At 38.6% G+C, this 16,498-nt stretch overlaps 1 protein-coding gene across 5 annotated transcripts in view; it reads left to right on the forward strand.

Moving 5' to 3' along the window:
* Positions 1–16,498, forward strand: part of LOC126263069 (cellular tumor antigen p53-like) — a 93,744-nt gene that overhangs the window by 55,515 nt on the left and 21,731 nt on the right. For all 5 annotated transcript variants that reach the window (XM_049960056.1, XM_049960054.1, XM_049960055.1 and 2 more), the window contains exons 5-8: positions 12,229–12,427; positions 12,519–12,738; positions 12,838–13,072; positions 14,485–14,717. In XM_049960056.1, coding sequence (XP_049816013.1) covers positions 12,229–12,427; positions 12,519–12,738; positions 12,838–13,072; positions 14,485–14,703 — 873 coding nt within the window. In that variant the 3' untranslated portion in view covers positions 14,704–14,717. The remainder of the gene's footprint in view (positions 1–12,228; positions 12,428–12,518; positions 12,739–12,837; positions 13,073–14,484; positions 14,718–16,498) is intronic.

Genomic DNA, 16,498 nt, shown 5'->3' on the forward strand with positions numbered 1-16,498 from the left:
TGACATAAATGAATGGATTGTTCAAGATGAAGAATTTGAAGTGACAGATGAAGAAATAGTGAACATGGTAAACGAAAAAGAAGACGAAGAAGTGGATGTAGTGGAGGAAAATGCACCCAAGATTTCTCACAACGAAGGACACAAGGCCTTAGAAACTGCTTTAAAATATGTAGCGCAACTGGAGGAAACATCGTCTACCGAGGTTTTACTACTTAAGAGACTACATGATTTTGCGGCAAACAGCAGGCAAACGAAAGACAATTACTAACTTCTTCACACAGTAAATATCTATTCAGTGTAATATGATTTGTATTGTATTAAATGTTCAACTCATTTGGCCTACTTTGTTTTAATATTTGTGTTTACTTTTTTTGTATTATTTTCCGTGTTATGCGACCTTGCCGCGGCTGGTTTAGGTCGGATAATCAAGACTCTACTGTATATACTTTCATAATACGAAAATATGCAGTGTACATGCTGGTGCAAGATCTTTCCAAAATGTGTATTTTTTCCCCTAAAGTGCCAGAAGTTCTATGCTGGTGTATAAAACCTTAACCATTCAAAGGATTGATAAGTTTTACTGTTCCGAGGGAAAGTATACTGTCACTTAAATTGGAAAAAAGTGTATTTTCACCTGGAAAAAGTGTATTTTTAACTGGGAAATCAGGGAAGAACCCATGATTTTTTTTTCGTTGTCCACTTGTACACCCTGAGTAAAAATGTAATAACTCGACGAATAAAGTATGTATAAGTGTATGTCTTTCAGTGACGATAGCTAGTGTCCTAAGCTATCATCCAGTACCTTGTTTGTCAAGATTTCATGAAGCCTTCAGCAGTTATTAATTTTTAATGGGTTTTTTTGAAAGATTATTCACTTATTGGGAGTGCCTAACTATTGTAGTTTTTGTGATACTCGTAACATAAATGTCTCAACACATGCATTTCAGTGTTGTGAATATGCTGATGTGATTGGTTTTGTGATATAACAAAATTGTGAATTACTTCCAAATTTCAAAGTAATACAAATTAGCCATATTGTGTCTCATTGTGAATGCTGCCATTGTTGGAGCCACCTACACTCGGACCATGTTGCCCAGATGACAAACTGCAGTCCTCGAACCCCTGTGCCTTGACATTTTTTTGAATTTGTGGTTCACTGTTGCTGTTTGAGTTAACACGTGCCATTTTGTCATTTGGAGATAATGAGTGGAGCTATGGACACGAGAAAATGAAGTGCTCAGTGGAGAAATTGAAACATATCTGGTATTCTTCTGTTTGAGTTTAGTAGAGGGTTGACAGCCGTGGAGGCAACCAGAAACATTTACACTGTGTATGGGGACAATGCCATTGGACAGAGCACAGCAGGAAAATAGTTCTCTTGTTTTAAGGAGGATAGTTTTGACATTAGTGACGCTCCACATCTCGCCTGGGGTTTGATGAAGACAGTTTAAATGCTTTAATCCGTAATGATCCACCTCAGTGTACTCGAGAACTGACATATATGATGAACTGTAATCACTCCACCAATATGCGACATTTGCATGCAGTGGGGTAGGTTCAGAAACAGGTGTATGGGTACCAAGTGCTCTAAGCCAAAATCACAACAGTGGTTGGTGATATGTGCGTCTCTGCTTACTTGTCATCAATTGGCTCGTGAACAACACCGACCATTCCTATCCTTTATCATTGCTGGTGATGAGGAATAATGTCTTTATGCTAACATAAGGAAAAGAAAGGAATGATTGAACACACAAAAAATAGCATTTCCCTGTACAAAGATCTATGCGCATTTCTAAAAGGTAATCTTACATGTTACGCATCTGGTGGTGATGCTGTGTAGTACTACTAAGATGTGACCATCACTGCTGACATTTATTGTCAACAACTGACATGTCTTGCAGGCTCAGTCCAAGAGAAACGGCCATGAAGACTGCGTGAAGTGATGCTACTCCACAATAACACATGCCCACATTCTGCTAGACTGACAAACATTATACGGAAGATGGATTGGGAAGTCGTTCCACAACCATCTTATTCACCGGATCTTGAGCCCTCAGATTCACTGTTTCTGCTCTCTATCAAACATCATTTAAGGAACTTCCTTTCCAGATGAAAATATGCTGCAAACATAGCTTGATAGTGTCATTGCCTCAATACCATGTTGTTTCTACAGTTGCAGAATCAAAAAGTTAGATCAACGTTAACAGACTGTAGTAAATAGTGTAGGAGACTGTTATTGATGACTAAAGTCTCTGTTATGTGTACCTGTTGTGTGTATTAAACTTACCGAAAAACACTACGAACTTGCCCACCATCCAATGCATATTGTTCTTCTAACCTTGATGATCATCATAGACCACATATGATGTCAGCATGGTGATTGAGCCAAGGGATGATGTGTGATGTCTGGAACAGCTTCAGCCAGGCAGTTGGCTCCATAGGGTACCATCCAGCGGCAATGGTGGAGTGCATGGAAATATTTGTACATCGGGATGAGTAAACGATAATCAATATGTGACTGCCTGTAAAGAATATATTAGGACAGTTGAATGCCCATTAATGGTGTCATTCACTTGGCTTAACTGTCAAATTAGAAGTTGCTTACTTCTAAGCAGGTTATTTTCAGTTCAGACTGCATGGATGCTGTCACTGATGGTGTGGATTAATGTTGCCTCTATGGTGCAGTCACTGAGTGTCTGATTAGTTCCTTGATCGAATAATGCCTACAAGAAGTAGCAGTCGCTAAAGTCCAAAATCACATCATTCCTTTATCATTGTGCAATATAATCACATGCAACGATAACTTAAACGCAGTTCACATGTAGCTAAGTGATGTGATCACATAACACTCATACGTAGCATTCACGAACTGCACATCATTACTCATGTTGACACACAACAGATGGTTTTATTCACAGATAGTCTTGAGTATGTGGATCACCTAACCATCACACAAGATCACTGTTTGTGAAGCATAGATTTATCAGTCGCACAAGAGGGAGTGCATTGAATTGCTCACCCACAAATTCAGTATCTCAATGATTTTGTTTGATCACTGTCTCACTGCTTGACTGCTCGAGTTCCACTAGAGTTCAGTTAGCCAACATAATACAACTTCAAATGCCAATTTGTAATGAAACTGTTATGTGAGGAGACAGTGAAATTTTTCTGGGGCGAAAATTTTCTACATCGAAAAGAGATTATTCGATTTAAACAAAAAAAAAAAAAACTCAAAAATTTGTTATTATTCTTGTGTTCCATAGACATCAAGAAGCGTGTGATCAAGGGGGCGTTTCTTACTGATCACATTGGCCTCCACCACTCAAAGAATTACTTTGAGACAAATGCAAATGTTTACTGCTAGAACAGTTTCCAAAACATTACAGTTTAGTAATTAGTTCTGCAGTGACATGTATATAGTTCAGTTGATTTCTTATACATATCTTAGTTTTGTGTAACTCAGAGTAATCTGCTTCGCGCTGTTGCCGGTGCTGAAGTAGGTTAAACAGCTCAGTCTACTGTGCTTGTGACAATGCATTGGATTCCATGACCTGTGCTTGAATTTGCTCATTTAGAGATGGAATTTTCAGTGTTACAGGATTCTGAATGCTTCCACTTTATTGTTATTCCATAACACATAACAGTGTTTGCCATGGACTTAGTTTGCTCAATCAATTTACTGAAACCGGAACACTCACTCGTAAGGTGGAACTTGCAAGAAGAAGTTGACTATGGCATCCTTATTCCTCAGAAGGTCAGGCCCTACAGTACAATCTACATCCAGATGTGGGACGACTAGGGAGATGCCTCCAATTGCTACAAATTTCGTAGCTTGCCTTTGAGCCATGTCTGCAGTCTTTCATTGTGCGATTGTCATCATTATGCAGTTACAATAATACTACAAGGTGTATACGCCCTGGGAAATCCAGGAAAAATGCAGGGATCTTTTCATCTGGAAAAAAAAACATGGAAATTTTTTAGAATCTCAGGAATTTCTCGTTTTTCTAGTTTTCAGTTAAATTTTTCTAATTTTGACTGGTATGAACTGATACTGTATCAAAGAATTTTACTTTAGCGTGCTAAAGCAGAATAATACTGTGGTAATAAAACATAAACAAGAGGATAACACCAAAATAAAACTTTAGTTGTAGAGAAAATGTGCCATTTACAACAAAACACAATGTCCACACAGGTATCTGCTGACAGCAAATTTTGTCAAAGGTTTTAGGATGAAGACTACGCAATACTGTACTTAGTAAGAACCAACTGCTTTCAAAGAGTGTCATGTCACAACAAAAGAGCTTGCTTACAAGTCACTCATGCAACCCATCCTAGAATATTGTTAAAGTGTATGAGACCCGTACCAGATACTACTAACAGGGGATGTTGTAAGTATACAGAGAAAGACAGCGTGAATGGTTACAGGTTTGTTTAATCCATGGGAGAATGTCACAGAGATACTGAGGGAATTGTAATGGGAGACTCTTGAAGGCAGACATAAACTATCCCAAGAAAGTCTATTAACAAAGTTTTAAGAACTGGCTTGGAATGATTACTCTGGGGATATACTACAACCCCTACATATTGCTCACACAGAGATCATGAGGATAAGATTTATTAGAGTCATTCATTCAATCAATCATTCTTCCCATGCTTCGTATGTGAGTGGAACAGGAAGAAGCCCTAATAATGGGCACGATGAGCTGTACCCTCTGCCACGGTGGTTTGTAGAGTATAGATGGAGATGTAGAACTTTTTATATTTGTAACAGGTCATGAGAAAATATTTCGAACGCTGGTTTGAAAAGCATTACTTTCACAGTAAATTTCCTTGTACGCAAATTGAATTATGTTACAAGCGAGAAAGCATAATGGATTTCTTAAATTGAGGAGCATTTTACTCTCAGGCAAAACTTAATACTTTGAGAACCAACTACTTCGAAAAATTATGTGCCCAGAAGACCAGCCATTAATACCATTATTTAAAATTTTACTGGCACATTTGTTTTTAATATATCTTAAAGTGCCACAAACCCTAAAGACCAAGCTTCAAGGTTAGTTTCTTATATTTATTTTAGTTCTTTATAGATTACAAATTATGTAATACGGATGGGGAAAAAGTATAACTATCCTTAAAATTGTGCGAGGTGAGTTCTTGTGCAATTGCACGTGTAATTGGCGTTTCTCTGGAAAAATCAAAGTGTTCGACGGAACCTGTATTCCGTCAGGTAACCCACAAAATGTTTGGCGTACAGCAGTAAATCTTATAATAGAGGTTGTCAGATATATTCAGCTGCTGCAGTTTACACTGTGCTCTTAGGATGCTGCTTAACCACATCCTCAGAAAAACCAGCAAAAACTTTTTGACAACCGTTGTTATGTGTGAAAGTTTAACTTGTCCAGTTTGTGTGTTCGCACTACTTATCAGTGATATTGCTATTGGCTGGCAACATTGCATGCCCTATACTCTGAATATCTGCTGTCATTGGTTGGTGAAATCAAGTGACACGAGCTATGATGGCTGACAAAAATGCATCATTCAGCACAGTCTTGATTTCAGTGCTTCACAAGCTGCGGTTCTGTATCTAGTGGAATTTGTATTTATGCGTTTTGTATGAAAATACGCTGTGTACATGTTGCCGTGCATTGAAGATCTGTCCGTATATTGTCACTCGACTTGGAAAAAATGTACGTTCAAACTGGTTATATTGTATTTTCACCCGGACAAAATCCAAGAGTTGATCATCTTGTCCACATACGCACCCGGTACTAGAGTTCGTTACAGGAAAGGTTGACATGTGGACCCTGTCCAATATTGTTTTGAAGAATGCCACTGAAATAATATTAACCAATACACCTGTGTCTAATATTGTGGTAAGGTGTATTCCTTCGATTTCATCATGTACTGCAGATTGTGGAACCATTATTAAATTTTCAGAGGTTAGTGTCTTGCCCTAGCTCTTCTCTTATAGCTGTTCCATCAGTGACTGTAATTCTGATTTCATGACCACAGTCCCTTGCTCTGTCTGCTATCAACCCTCTGGGGCAATAGATGTTCGCATTTAGCTTATCAAACAATTATTATTGTCTACCACCTCTGTAATTATTGGCTACTCACCTGCTGATTATTGGTGCTTCGAATTTGATAGCCTGGGTGCTATCAGATTCGAAGCACTAATAATCAGCAGGAGAGTAGCCAACCACAAACCCCAGCACCGTTGCTTGTGTGTCTGCTTTTTGTATCAATTCCTGTTACTACTATTGTCTCCTTGCTGGTTGTTATTTCCAGTGGGTTTTTTCATTCAAGGTTACATGATGTGCTCAGTTGGTTATCGTTTCTGTTTCCCCTGCAATTTTCAGTTCCGTGTGGTTATTGCTTTTGCCTCTTCATTCAAGAGATTGTGTCTAGCAGTGATGGAGACTTTCAATATTATATTCAGGCACATGACCCAACTTCTCCCTGATTTCAATTGGCAACTTGGTTTTTAATATTCACAAGGTATCTCAGTGTGAGACAGATTCATCCCAGAATCTGGTCTTGTTAATGTATTTTACAATCTAATAATATTTTTGTGGGTTTAGTTCTTTTGGTTGTATAGTCCCCCTGAATGAATTCTTCGGAATAGTTTGTAAAGGCAAAGTCGTGGCTGGTAAAAGGCTGTGCTGTGCCCAAGGCTTGTTGTTTATGATTAGCATAATTTGTTGAAACTAGTATGGAAGGAAATTGTTACCGAAGACAAGTTTGTAGCCTCACACAGCCTACTAACCTCCAATGTCAAGACTTTATAACAAGATTGGAAATCCAAGTTTTTCTCAGCTGTCAATTAGAAGCCATAAATTCAGTGTGAATTTACCTTTTACTTGGCTGATAGTATGCCAGCACAGGCATTTTGTTACGGGTTTATCGTCTGTGATATGGTGCATTTTGCGATCATACCTAAAATGCTAAATATATTGTCACCAAAGATGATGGTCGGTACTCCCTTTTCATTCTATAAATAATGCTTTTGAGTGGGAGTAAGTGTTTTGGCATAAACGAGAATGACCTCTTCATACCATCCACTAACTTTTGAGAGAGAACAGCTGTGATGCCGAGTGGGAATGCATGTGTCGCCAACACCAATGGCATGTTTTTAATAGCCTGTACATATTCTTTGATGGGTTGAAGGCCTTCCTCATTGAGGATGTAGCCTAAATAACCATTGAAAGAGGGTGCGTTTGAAAGTGTTATACCCAAGTCCTTTTGGTACAAAGTCCGCAAAAACCAAAGGTAGATTGTACAGTTGATGATACAGAAATAATTCACACAATATAGAATCTCTGGAATCATATGCTAGCCATACTAAAAGGCAGTCCGATCTATTGATACAGTTTGTGAAAATATGCCTCCATCAGATCGATTTTAGCGAAGAGTTTTCCTCTTTAAAGTCCATAAAAAAAATTCATCTCTGTGAGGGTAAGGGACTGAAATCAGTGTCCGCTTGAACATTAATGGTTTACCTAAAATCTTGTCACAAGTGATGGGAGCCCTCCGGGTTGTCTTTCCACCAATTACGGCAAAGCCCCACTGACTCTAGGAAACCAAAAACAAAACTCGTTGTTTTTCTAGCCTGTCTGGTTCAGTATTAATGGCCAACAGAATCGGACAAACTTTGTAAAATTTCGGACATGGTGTTGGCTGTACAAAAATGTGGTACTGCAAGTCTACTGCTTTCACTGAACCAGATTCAAACAGTTATGCAAATTGCATCTGAAGTATATCAAAGGCAGCACAGGGCACCAACAAACAAGGAGCACTTAAACCAAAAATGTTCTCTACCAAAGGAGACGTCACTACTAAGAATGACAATATTCAGGACACCCGATTATAACTGAGCGCCTGTTGCACACTACCTAAGAGTGACACTTTATGGTGGCCATACACCTTCAGATTTGTTTGCACTTCACTTAGTGAGGGAATGCCAACACTAAGCTGCTTTGGTTAATGACAGACCAGTGAAAAATGTCAAAAATAAGTCACTGGAATGTTTTGACAGTGTTGCATGTAGCAAAATTTTGCACAGTTGCAGCATACGATTGCAGAATTCGCTTCTAGGTGATTGGTGCTCAGCGTGGTACAGTATACTTCTGCTGCGTGACATCTATGTAACCAATTATAACACTTGTCCTCATAATGTGGACATTGTCATCTGCCATGAAAAACAGCCTTGGCAACAGGGTACAAAGTGTATCACTATAAATGATGCACAGTTCTATAGTTGAGTAGGCATAAGTTGCAGTGGGCATTACGCGACTAACTCAACCAGTAACATAATGCGATTTTGTAAATGTCTCTATGGCAATGCCTCATTGTTGTCATAGTTCTGTAGATGGCTGCTGATTTCGCTTGCAGGCTTTAGCGCTCCCAGTTGAAAACTGTTAACGGCACTTTGAGCTGACACCATGTCATCTATAGCCCAGGGTTGCTGAGTTTGCGACCATGTGGTCACTAGTGAATGGAACTTGCACTTTTGAGTCTGCAATTGAAACTTATTGCACTACATTGCTACTGTTCTGGACCAGATATCAAAGTCTGAAAATGTTTCGGGCCATTCGAAATATTTCAGATGTGCACACAGCCAAGGAGGAGGCAAACTGTTTTCAAAGCTTGAATGCGAACCTCTGTGGCTATTATTAAATTTTTCGCATATGGTTTCCCATTTACATACTTATGAATTAGCCTTGTCGCTAACAAACACATCTTGTTCAGAAATGATTGGGTAATAAAGAGAATATGCCAGAGCACAGTAGCACAGACAGATCGGACAACAGTGCTAACTTCTGAACCAAGTAATGCAACTGTGAGTTTGTAAACAGCAAAAAGGCACGTTAGCAATCCAAACATTTGATATCACATTCTGAAAGTGCATCACAAGGCAGGTTTGACATACTTTCCTTTCTTAAGCAGCTGGGACGTCCCCATTTCCAATATTGTGATCCTCAGTTTGAGGGCAGTGGATTTATTGAACACAAATAAATTTCCATAACAATAAATTAAAAGTGTCTATTAGGCCATGAAAACAAACAGTTATAGCTCTTGATGGATATAAGTGATAGTTCCAAATATAAATTAATATGCAATAGTTTCTGATTGAAATTGACAAAAGTCCAAGGATTACTAATTCAATATGCAGGTGTACTGAAAGACTGATATCAAGCAAAGGTCCATTAAATCTAGTGGTGTTGGAAACCGCCTGCTCGTAGGTCGAAGCACTATGCAATCCCAGTGTAAATTGGTCCAGGTAAAAGGTAAACTGTAGCAATGGTTACAGTTCACTTCTAGAGGCAAAGTTGCAGCTGCAGAAGTCAGCTGATTGCATGGTCTAGTGGTTAGCAGTTTTGGCTTTGCTCGGTGAGCACATCAAATTTTTCTGTGGAGGAATGGTAGGGAAGGTGGTCTACTCAGCCTTATGAGGCCAACCGAAACACTGCTTGAATATAAAAGCTGCAAAATTGACATGTAAGTTGCCAAAGTGGCTTTACATCGCAATGCTTATACCAGGAGAAAGTGAGATGCTTGACGTATGATGAATATGGATCATGTTCTTTCAAAATGCCGTACCAGTTCTGTAAGTTTTAGGTTTAGATGGTGTGGCAGTAGGAAGGGAACCATGTTCTTCCAAAATTTGGTCAATATAATAAAGAGGAGAAGATTGGTGATCCTTAATGAATGCCTAAAGTTTGTCTTTTTGTTTCTATGCATTTTTAATTTTTCCTGACCATTTCTACATGGTAGTCTGAAGTTGTTTTCCATTTATAGTTAAAGAGGAGAAGCGAACATGAAACAGAACTGCATGCATTTGCAACAATGAAACATTCAATGACAATAGTGTTTGATAGTACGCACACACTTTCTCTTTGCAAGCATTTCTTCACAGTGTAATGTATATGAATCCACGGTTTGTCTAAATAAACTATGGACCACTTCAATCTTGATTCTTCACTTTTTTGTAAAAATTCTAGTGTATGTTTTTTTAAGTACATTCTCCCAGGCACACATAATGACTCATTCATTCTGGAAACTTTTAAAATCATCCTATGGATAGAACAGATTTTGTTAGTTTCTTTACCAGACTGAAAATCCAGTTGTGTGTGACAAAAGCAATGACGTTTTTGCAGAGATGGTATTCCCTTGTATTGTTCATAATATTACAGAGATCACTGTCTAATAACACATTTAGTTATGTCAGCAATGAAATAATTATTATATGCGTTTCAGTTACTCCACTTTGGGACAGATACTTGAATACTACTCCATTTAGTATCATGTCCATCCTTCAATGATTTGTGCACCAGTAACTTCTGGCACATTCTCTGTGGACACTATTATACATTACTCATTTTTGTTGTTAGTAAAGATGTTGGCAGAAAGTTGTCGCAGTTTCCCACGTAGGTCTTTTCTGGCGATCACTTTTCACATTCACTCTGGGAGGTAACAATGTGTGCTACTTTGAATTAGAACATGACTGTACCTAGTCACATGATCAAGTTAGTTCCCATCCTGACTGGTTAACCAGCTCACCTTGCCCAGTAATAAAATGACTTTTATGCATAACAAGTCGTGGGAATACATGCTGCAGTACCAGAGGATCTAGATTAAACTACTTAAACTGTAACCACTTGAAAGTGACTTACGGTCATAATTGCAGTAGTGGATATTGTAATGTCCCACACTTTTCCATTCCCAGTTATCTGTTTGCTGATCTAAAGCTTTTTCCCATCTAAAATCAATGCCATTCTTCATTAGCTACCTCATCGACCAATCTAATCTTCAGCATTCTTTTGGAACATCACATTTCACAAGTTTCTACTCTCCTGTTGCCTTCACTTTTAATTGTCCATGTTTCACTCCATCTAAGGCTCCATTACAGACAAATCTACTAACCACTGATCGAGGTGGTGCAGTAATTAGCAGACTGGACTCGCATTCGGGAGGGTGATGGTTCAAACATGCATCCGGCCATCCTGATATAGGTTTTCCATGATTTCCCTAAATTGCTTCAAGTAAATGCCAGGATGGTTCCTTTAAAAAGGCATAGCCGACTTCCTTCCCCATCCTTTTAATCTGATGGGACTGACGATCTCACTGTTTGGTCCTCTCCCCCAAATCAACCAACCTATCCAAACTGCTAACCGAGGGTACAGCCACCTGGTTCCATTTGCAGAATGCCTATCTAACGATTTTCAGGTGCACGAATGTTAGTTCAAGAGATAATTATGTCATAAACATTGAGATGTGTGAAAAACTAGCTTTTGCTTGAAAAAGAATGCAAATTATGCATACTATACTTATCAATTGTTTGATAATAAGAGCACTTAGTGACTAACAGCAAACTTTAAACGTAATTTAAAACCACTTCTGAACTTTTTTCTCGCATACATGCTTAATGCCAAATAATTTATACATTAATTCATTTTGAAAGTAATCAGATGTTTGAAGTTTTTTTCTGCATACAAGTTTGATTCTTTAAAGAATTGGGTGTTTGGTGATATTTTTAGAAAAGACTTCATAACATTTAAATTTATACCAATTGATGACTTAAATTTATACTAATTGATGACAACACATATCAGGAAACCTTTAATCACTATAGTCAGTCTGCATATCCTCTTTACTCTTGCCATAATTTTATTTTGCTTCCTGTCTTGTAAAACTGCTCTACTACTTTGTCTCATTTGCAAATTAAATTCTATACAGTAATGAATAGCATAGGTCACAACCTTGTTTCACTGACTTCTGTGTCACTGCCTCCATTTATTCTTAGAACTACAATGTGGTTTCTGTACATGTTGTGGGTAATGTTTTGCTCCTTGAATTGCATCTCAGATAACATCAAAATTCCAAAAATTGTTTTCCGGTTGACACCACGAAAAAGATTTTCTAAACATACAAGTGCTATGAATGTATCTTTATTTTTCTTTAACCTTTGTTATAAAGTGTTGATTCATGCGTTTCGACATTTCTCCAGAATCCAAACTTATCTTCCTCCAAACTGTCATAATTTGTTCCATCCTTCTGCAGACAGTTCGCCTTAGTATTTTATAACTTTGACATGTGGAACTTATGGTTTATGAGTAAAAAGATAATATGCTGAATCTAGTCTTTGTCTGTTACAAGATTAATAAGTAGGGTCTTTTTCAGCACAACTTATAAATGAAATCTAATAAGTGTTAATTTTCTCTTCCTCAGTATTCACAGATTCTGGACAAAGTATTCACAGATATAGGCAAAAGTGTTCGTTTCAGTGTGACACTGAACACAGATTGGACACCGTCAACTGCTCTCTTCATTCGTGCACTTCCATTGTTCGTACCAGAATCTGAGTCATTTGAAGAAGTTGTTAAGACATGCCCCACTCATGAGGACTTAGCTCATACACTGAATGCAGGTGTGTACCATGAATTTGTGTCTTGACTGACATGTAATATTTTTGACAGTAAATTACTTACAGTTTCAATACACTGAAGCTTCTGTTTTAGGCTGTCCATCTGTGAAGCACGTTGTCCGCTGCAGTGACCCTTTAACGCAATATCAGACAGATCCAGTGTCGGGACGCTACAGTGTTGTTACACCGCTCTGTGCTCCACAGCCTGGTGCTACTAGCGTTCCTTTGCTGTATACTTTTGTTTGTAAGAACAGCTGTAGAGGTGGTATTGGCCGAAGGGCTCTTGCACTGGTGTTTACGCTAGAGGACGTCAGGTTTGTACTGTTAGATCATATATTGCAGATAGTATTAACATAAGTAGAACAGATTGTTTATGTACACGTCACTTTGAGAAAAAAATTGCTTGTTACCAGTGGAGATATCCTAGGGCGTCGTGTGTTGGAAGTGAGGATATGTAGCTGCCCTCGCAGAGACAAGGAGAAGCAGGAAAAACAGTACCTGCGTAATCATGCAAGAGACCAGTCTGAAGAAGTTCAGTCAGAGACTAAAACTGCCATCCAACAGCTGATGCACGTATCGAGAATTCAAGCACTGCAAGAAGTACCCCAGACCCAAGTTGCTGCTGAGCAGCATAGAGATTCACCACAGGTACAGATATGTTGTGTGACATTTAAAAATGTCCTGCACTGTCTGTTATTTACAATAGGACATTTTATATACCATAAACTTGCAAATTACAGTTCCTGTTGTTACCTATTAAGTTACCTAGCATCTTGCATATAGCGAGCATTTTCATTAGTTTGGGCTACATAACATGCTTCAGTGCTGCATGGTGCTAATCTTACTTCCTCATTGTTGTGTTTCAAGGTATCCTTATCATGGAAGAAAGACCTAGACTGTTGTTTCATGTGAAGCTAATTTCATATGCTGCTTTATAACAACATGTAAATACAAATAATGGGGCTACTAGAGGTCGCTATAGTTTGTGTTAACGAGTTCAGCAACTGGATATTGCACCAAAGTTTTCGTTACTGCAATTTGTGTGAGAAGTGTGGAAGAGCATGATTTTTCAATGCACACCTTGCTTCCTGACAAGCCAACTCCAAAAATTATACTTCGGAATATGCCTTTCCGAAGCATCTGCAAATTTATAGACACACTAAAATCACACACCAAAATGCAAGACAGCAAAATGTATGGAATACGACGACTTCAGTTTAATCCAATAAGTTGGATGTGAGAGCTATCAGGAACAGAAATACTCAGTCACCTCAAAACACCACAAAGCCTAACATGTAATGTAATGCCCACTCTAACACCAGCAAGACTATGTCACTATAATCTAGCCAGTTAACCACATGACAGTGTTAGCACTGTGATCAGTTTACAGTTGATAGAAATATAAAATGAAGTAATACTCAAGAGACATAATTTCTTCTTGAACTCTATCCTCATAAAAATTTATGTACAAATCAAAATTTTTTACGCTTGCTCATGAAATACCACTATTGGTAATGTATGTGAATGGTCAGGCATAATCTATTGGCATGGAAAGAAATTGCCATTTGAAAGGTGAGAAAGCAGGTATGAAATGACCTCCACATGGTGGTGCAATCTTTGGGGACATTTGAAACTATTTCCTCATAGGGGGCTTGCTGATGTGCCGCAAAATCCAAAGACAGGTACAGGCGAACATTCTACCTGCTGCTGCATACAGCTGCAGGCGTTGCCTCCTGGAAGTATACTGTGACACACTGCCTGCTGGGGAGTTGCAGTAGGAAAGCCACTCCTGCAGAGTTTGATCCAAAGCCAGCAGCATACACACAGGGCCTTAGGACATTGAACAAGCAAAGATGGTTGATTTTGACCTATTTTAGAGGATATGTTAGGTTTATTATACTTAAAGGTTAGAAGAAAAGGCAGCACATTTTCCAACTTTCTACATTGCCCTTGCCATGAGACTGTGTGTGTGTGTGTGTGTGTTTTTCTGTTTTATTATTTACTAGAGATGTTAGCACATCATGACTTACAAATAAATTAATTGGTATCTTCAATTGCAGGAGTGTGATAATACTGCCTTAAGAGCCAGTAGCCATATTATTGGCATGCAAAGGCAGCAAGCTGAGCAACCTTGCATTTACCTTCCAGTATATCTATCCCATCAGAGAGAAATCAAGCGACAAGCCATAGCAATGCTGTGGAGAGATGCTGGTGAAAATCAGGTGCCCTTCTCAGAGTGTGACTCTATCTTGCGACAGGTGTACAAAGAGGATTACTGACAGTCTTCCTTTAGGTAAGAATGTAGCTACATAAGTAGAAAACTCTTTCAGTTGATGTATTTCACAGATGTACAAATTGTCAGTCCAGACTTTCAATTATTCTTGCAGTCCCACTTTCTATTACTAAAAGCGGTTGATATGGTTTAGCAAAGTAGGTAACCCAACAATTTCAACCACATCTGTCTCTTTGGTGTTTTGTTTCCGTGCAGAATTCCCCGAAGTGCTTTTTATGTACACTGCAGTATATCCACATATTTTTTCGATCATACCCATGAATGAAACAAGTTTACTATTACTAATCAATGTTTATTTATCAGGGTGTATACAATCCGGGAAAAACCCGGGAATTTTTTCATCCGGGAGAAAACTGGGAAAAACCTGGGAATTTTTCGGAATTCCAGGAATTTTTCATTGATTTAGCTTTCAGTTAAATTTTTGTAATTTTGACTGCAGAATTGATTCTCTAGCAAAGAATGTTATTGTATCCTGCTATTGGAGAATGATACTGCAGCAATAAAATATAAACGAGAGGGAAAAAATAAAACTTTAGTGGCAAAGGAAATGTGCAATTTATGACAACAAAACACTGTGCACGCACAAGTGTCTGCAGATAGCAAAAGTATGTCGAAGGCCGTAGGGCGCAGACTGTAATTCTTCATAACAATGAACTGCTTGCTATGAGCATGACGTTACAACTGTTCACATTACGTTCGTTTGACCAATTGCCAGCGGTCTGTTGCGCATGCGCATTTGACTCACGTATAAGCAGTACCTTCTCCCCCTTCCTGCTACTTGAAGTTTGGCTGTTAGCTGTACCAGTAGTAGCAGCAAGCAGACAGATGCAAATGAGAAAAATTTTTCTCGCGCGCCCTAGCTGCCAGATTCGCACTTGCACAGGGTTGTCTGAGTTGTAGTGGGGAGGGGGTTAGTCTCCACATGACCCGTGTTTACGTTAAGTGATTTTGTTGCTTCTCTTCGTGTACAGCTCCCATGTCAAATGAAAACGAAACGGATTTCTGTGACCGGGAGCTATCAAGTGAATTAAAATACATTCACATAATTACGAAGGGCAAAAATATATTATTAATTTCAGTTTCTGATTTCATTTTCTTTCCAAGTTAGTAGCAGCCAAGCATTAATCGCCTTGCAGAAGAATGAAGTTATTTTTGCAAGTTTGCTAAAGCAGTTCCGCTGAGGCAATCATTTTATTTGAAACGAAGTGTTTCATTCTACAGTGTTGGCTAGTTCCAACTGTTCGATGAATTTCAAGTGCACATTACCATCTTCTGCCATGTATGGCATTATGCCATACATGGCAGAGATCGTAGAGTACTGGTACTCCAAGAAAATTTACATCCCAAAAACCACACTGAAAAGCTTAATATCAGATGGAACCTACTTCATTGTGAATCTGGAAAAAGCCAATTTGCACTTCAAGCCGAATTATGCATTTTAGTATGGTTTACGAAATTTCGATGCTCTTTGGAGTATCCTCTGATGCCCTGTTTCTTTTATGGTGTAATGTAAGCTCTCTTAGTGCTTTATACACATGAATATGCGGCCTTCGTACACCACTGCAGTTGCACCCGCACAATAATGTGTTTTCTGGCGCTCTCTGGCAACTGGTAAATCGAACCTATTTCTAACAGTATTGTGAACGGTGGTTAGAAAAGTGTTACTTTCAAAGTAAATTTATTTTTACACAAGATGAATTCTGTTACGTGTGAGAAAGTGGGATGGATATCTAAATCACAGAGCTCTCGAAACTGAACATTTGAGGACCAGCCACTTACAA

This window comes from Schistocerca nitens, chromosome 6 (assembly GCF_023898315.1).
Source record: "Schistocerca nitens isolate TAMUIC-IGC-003100 chromosome 6, iqSchNite1.1, whole genome shotgun sequence".
Lineage (NCBI taxonomy): Eukaryota > Metazoa > Arthropoda > Insecta > Orthoptera > Acrididae > Schistocerca > Schistocerca nitens.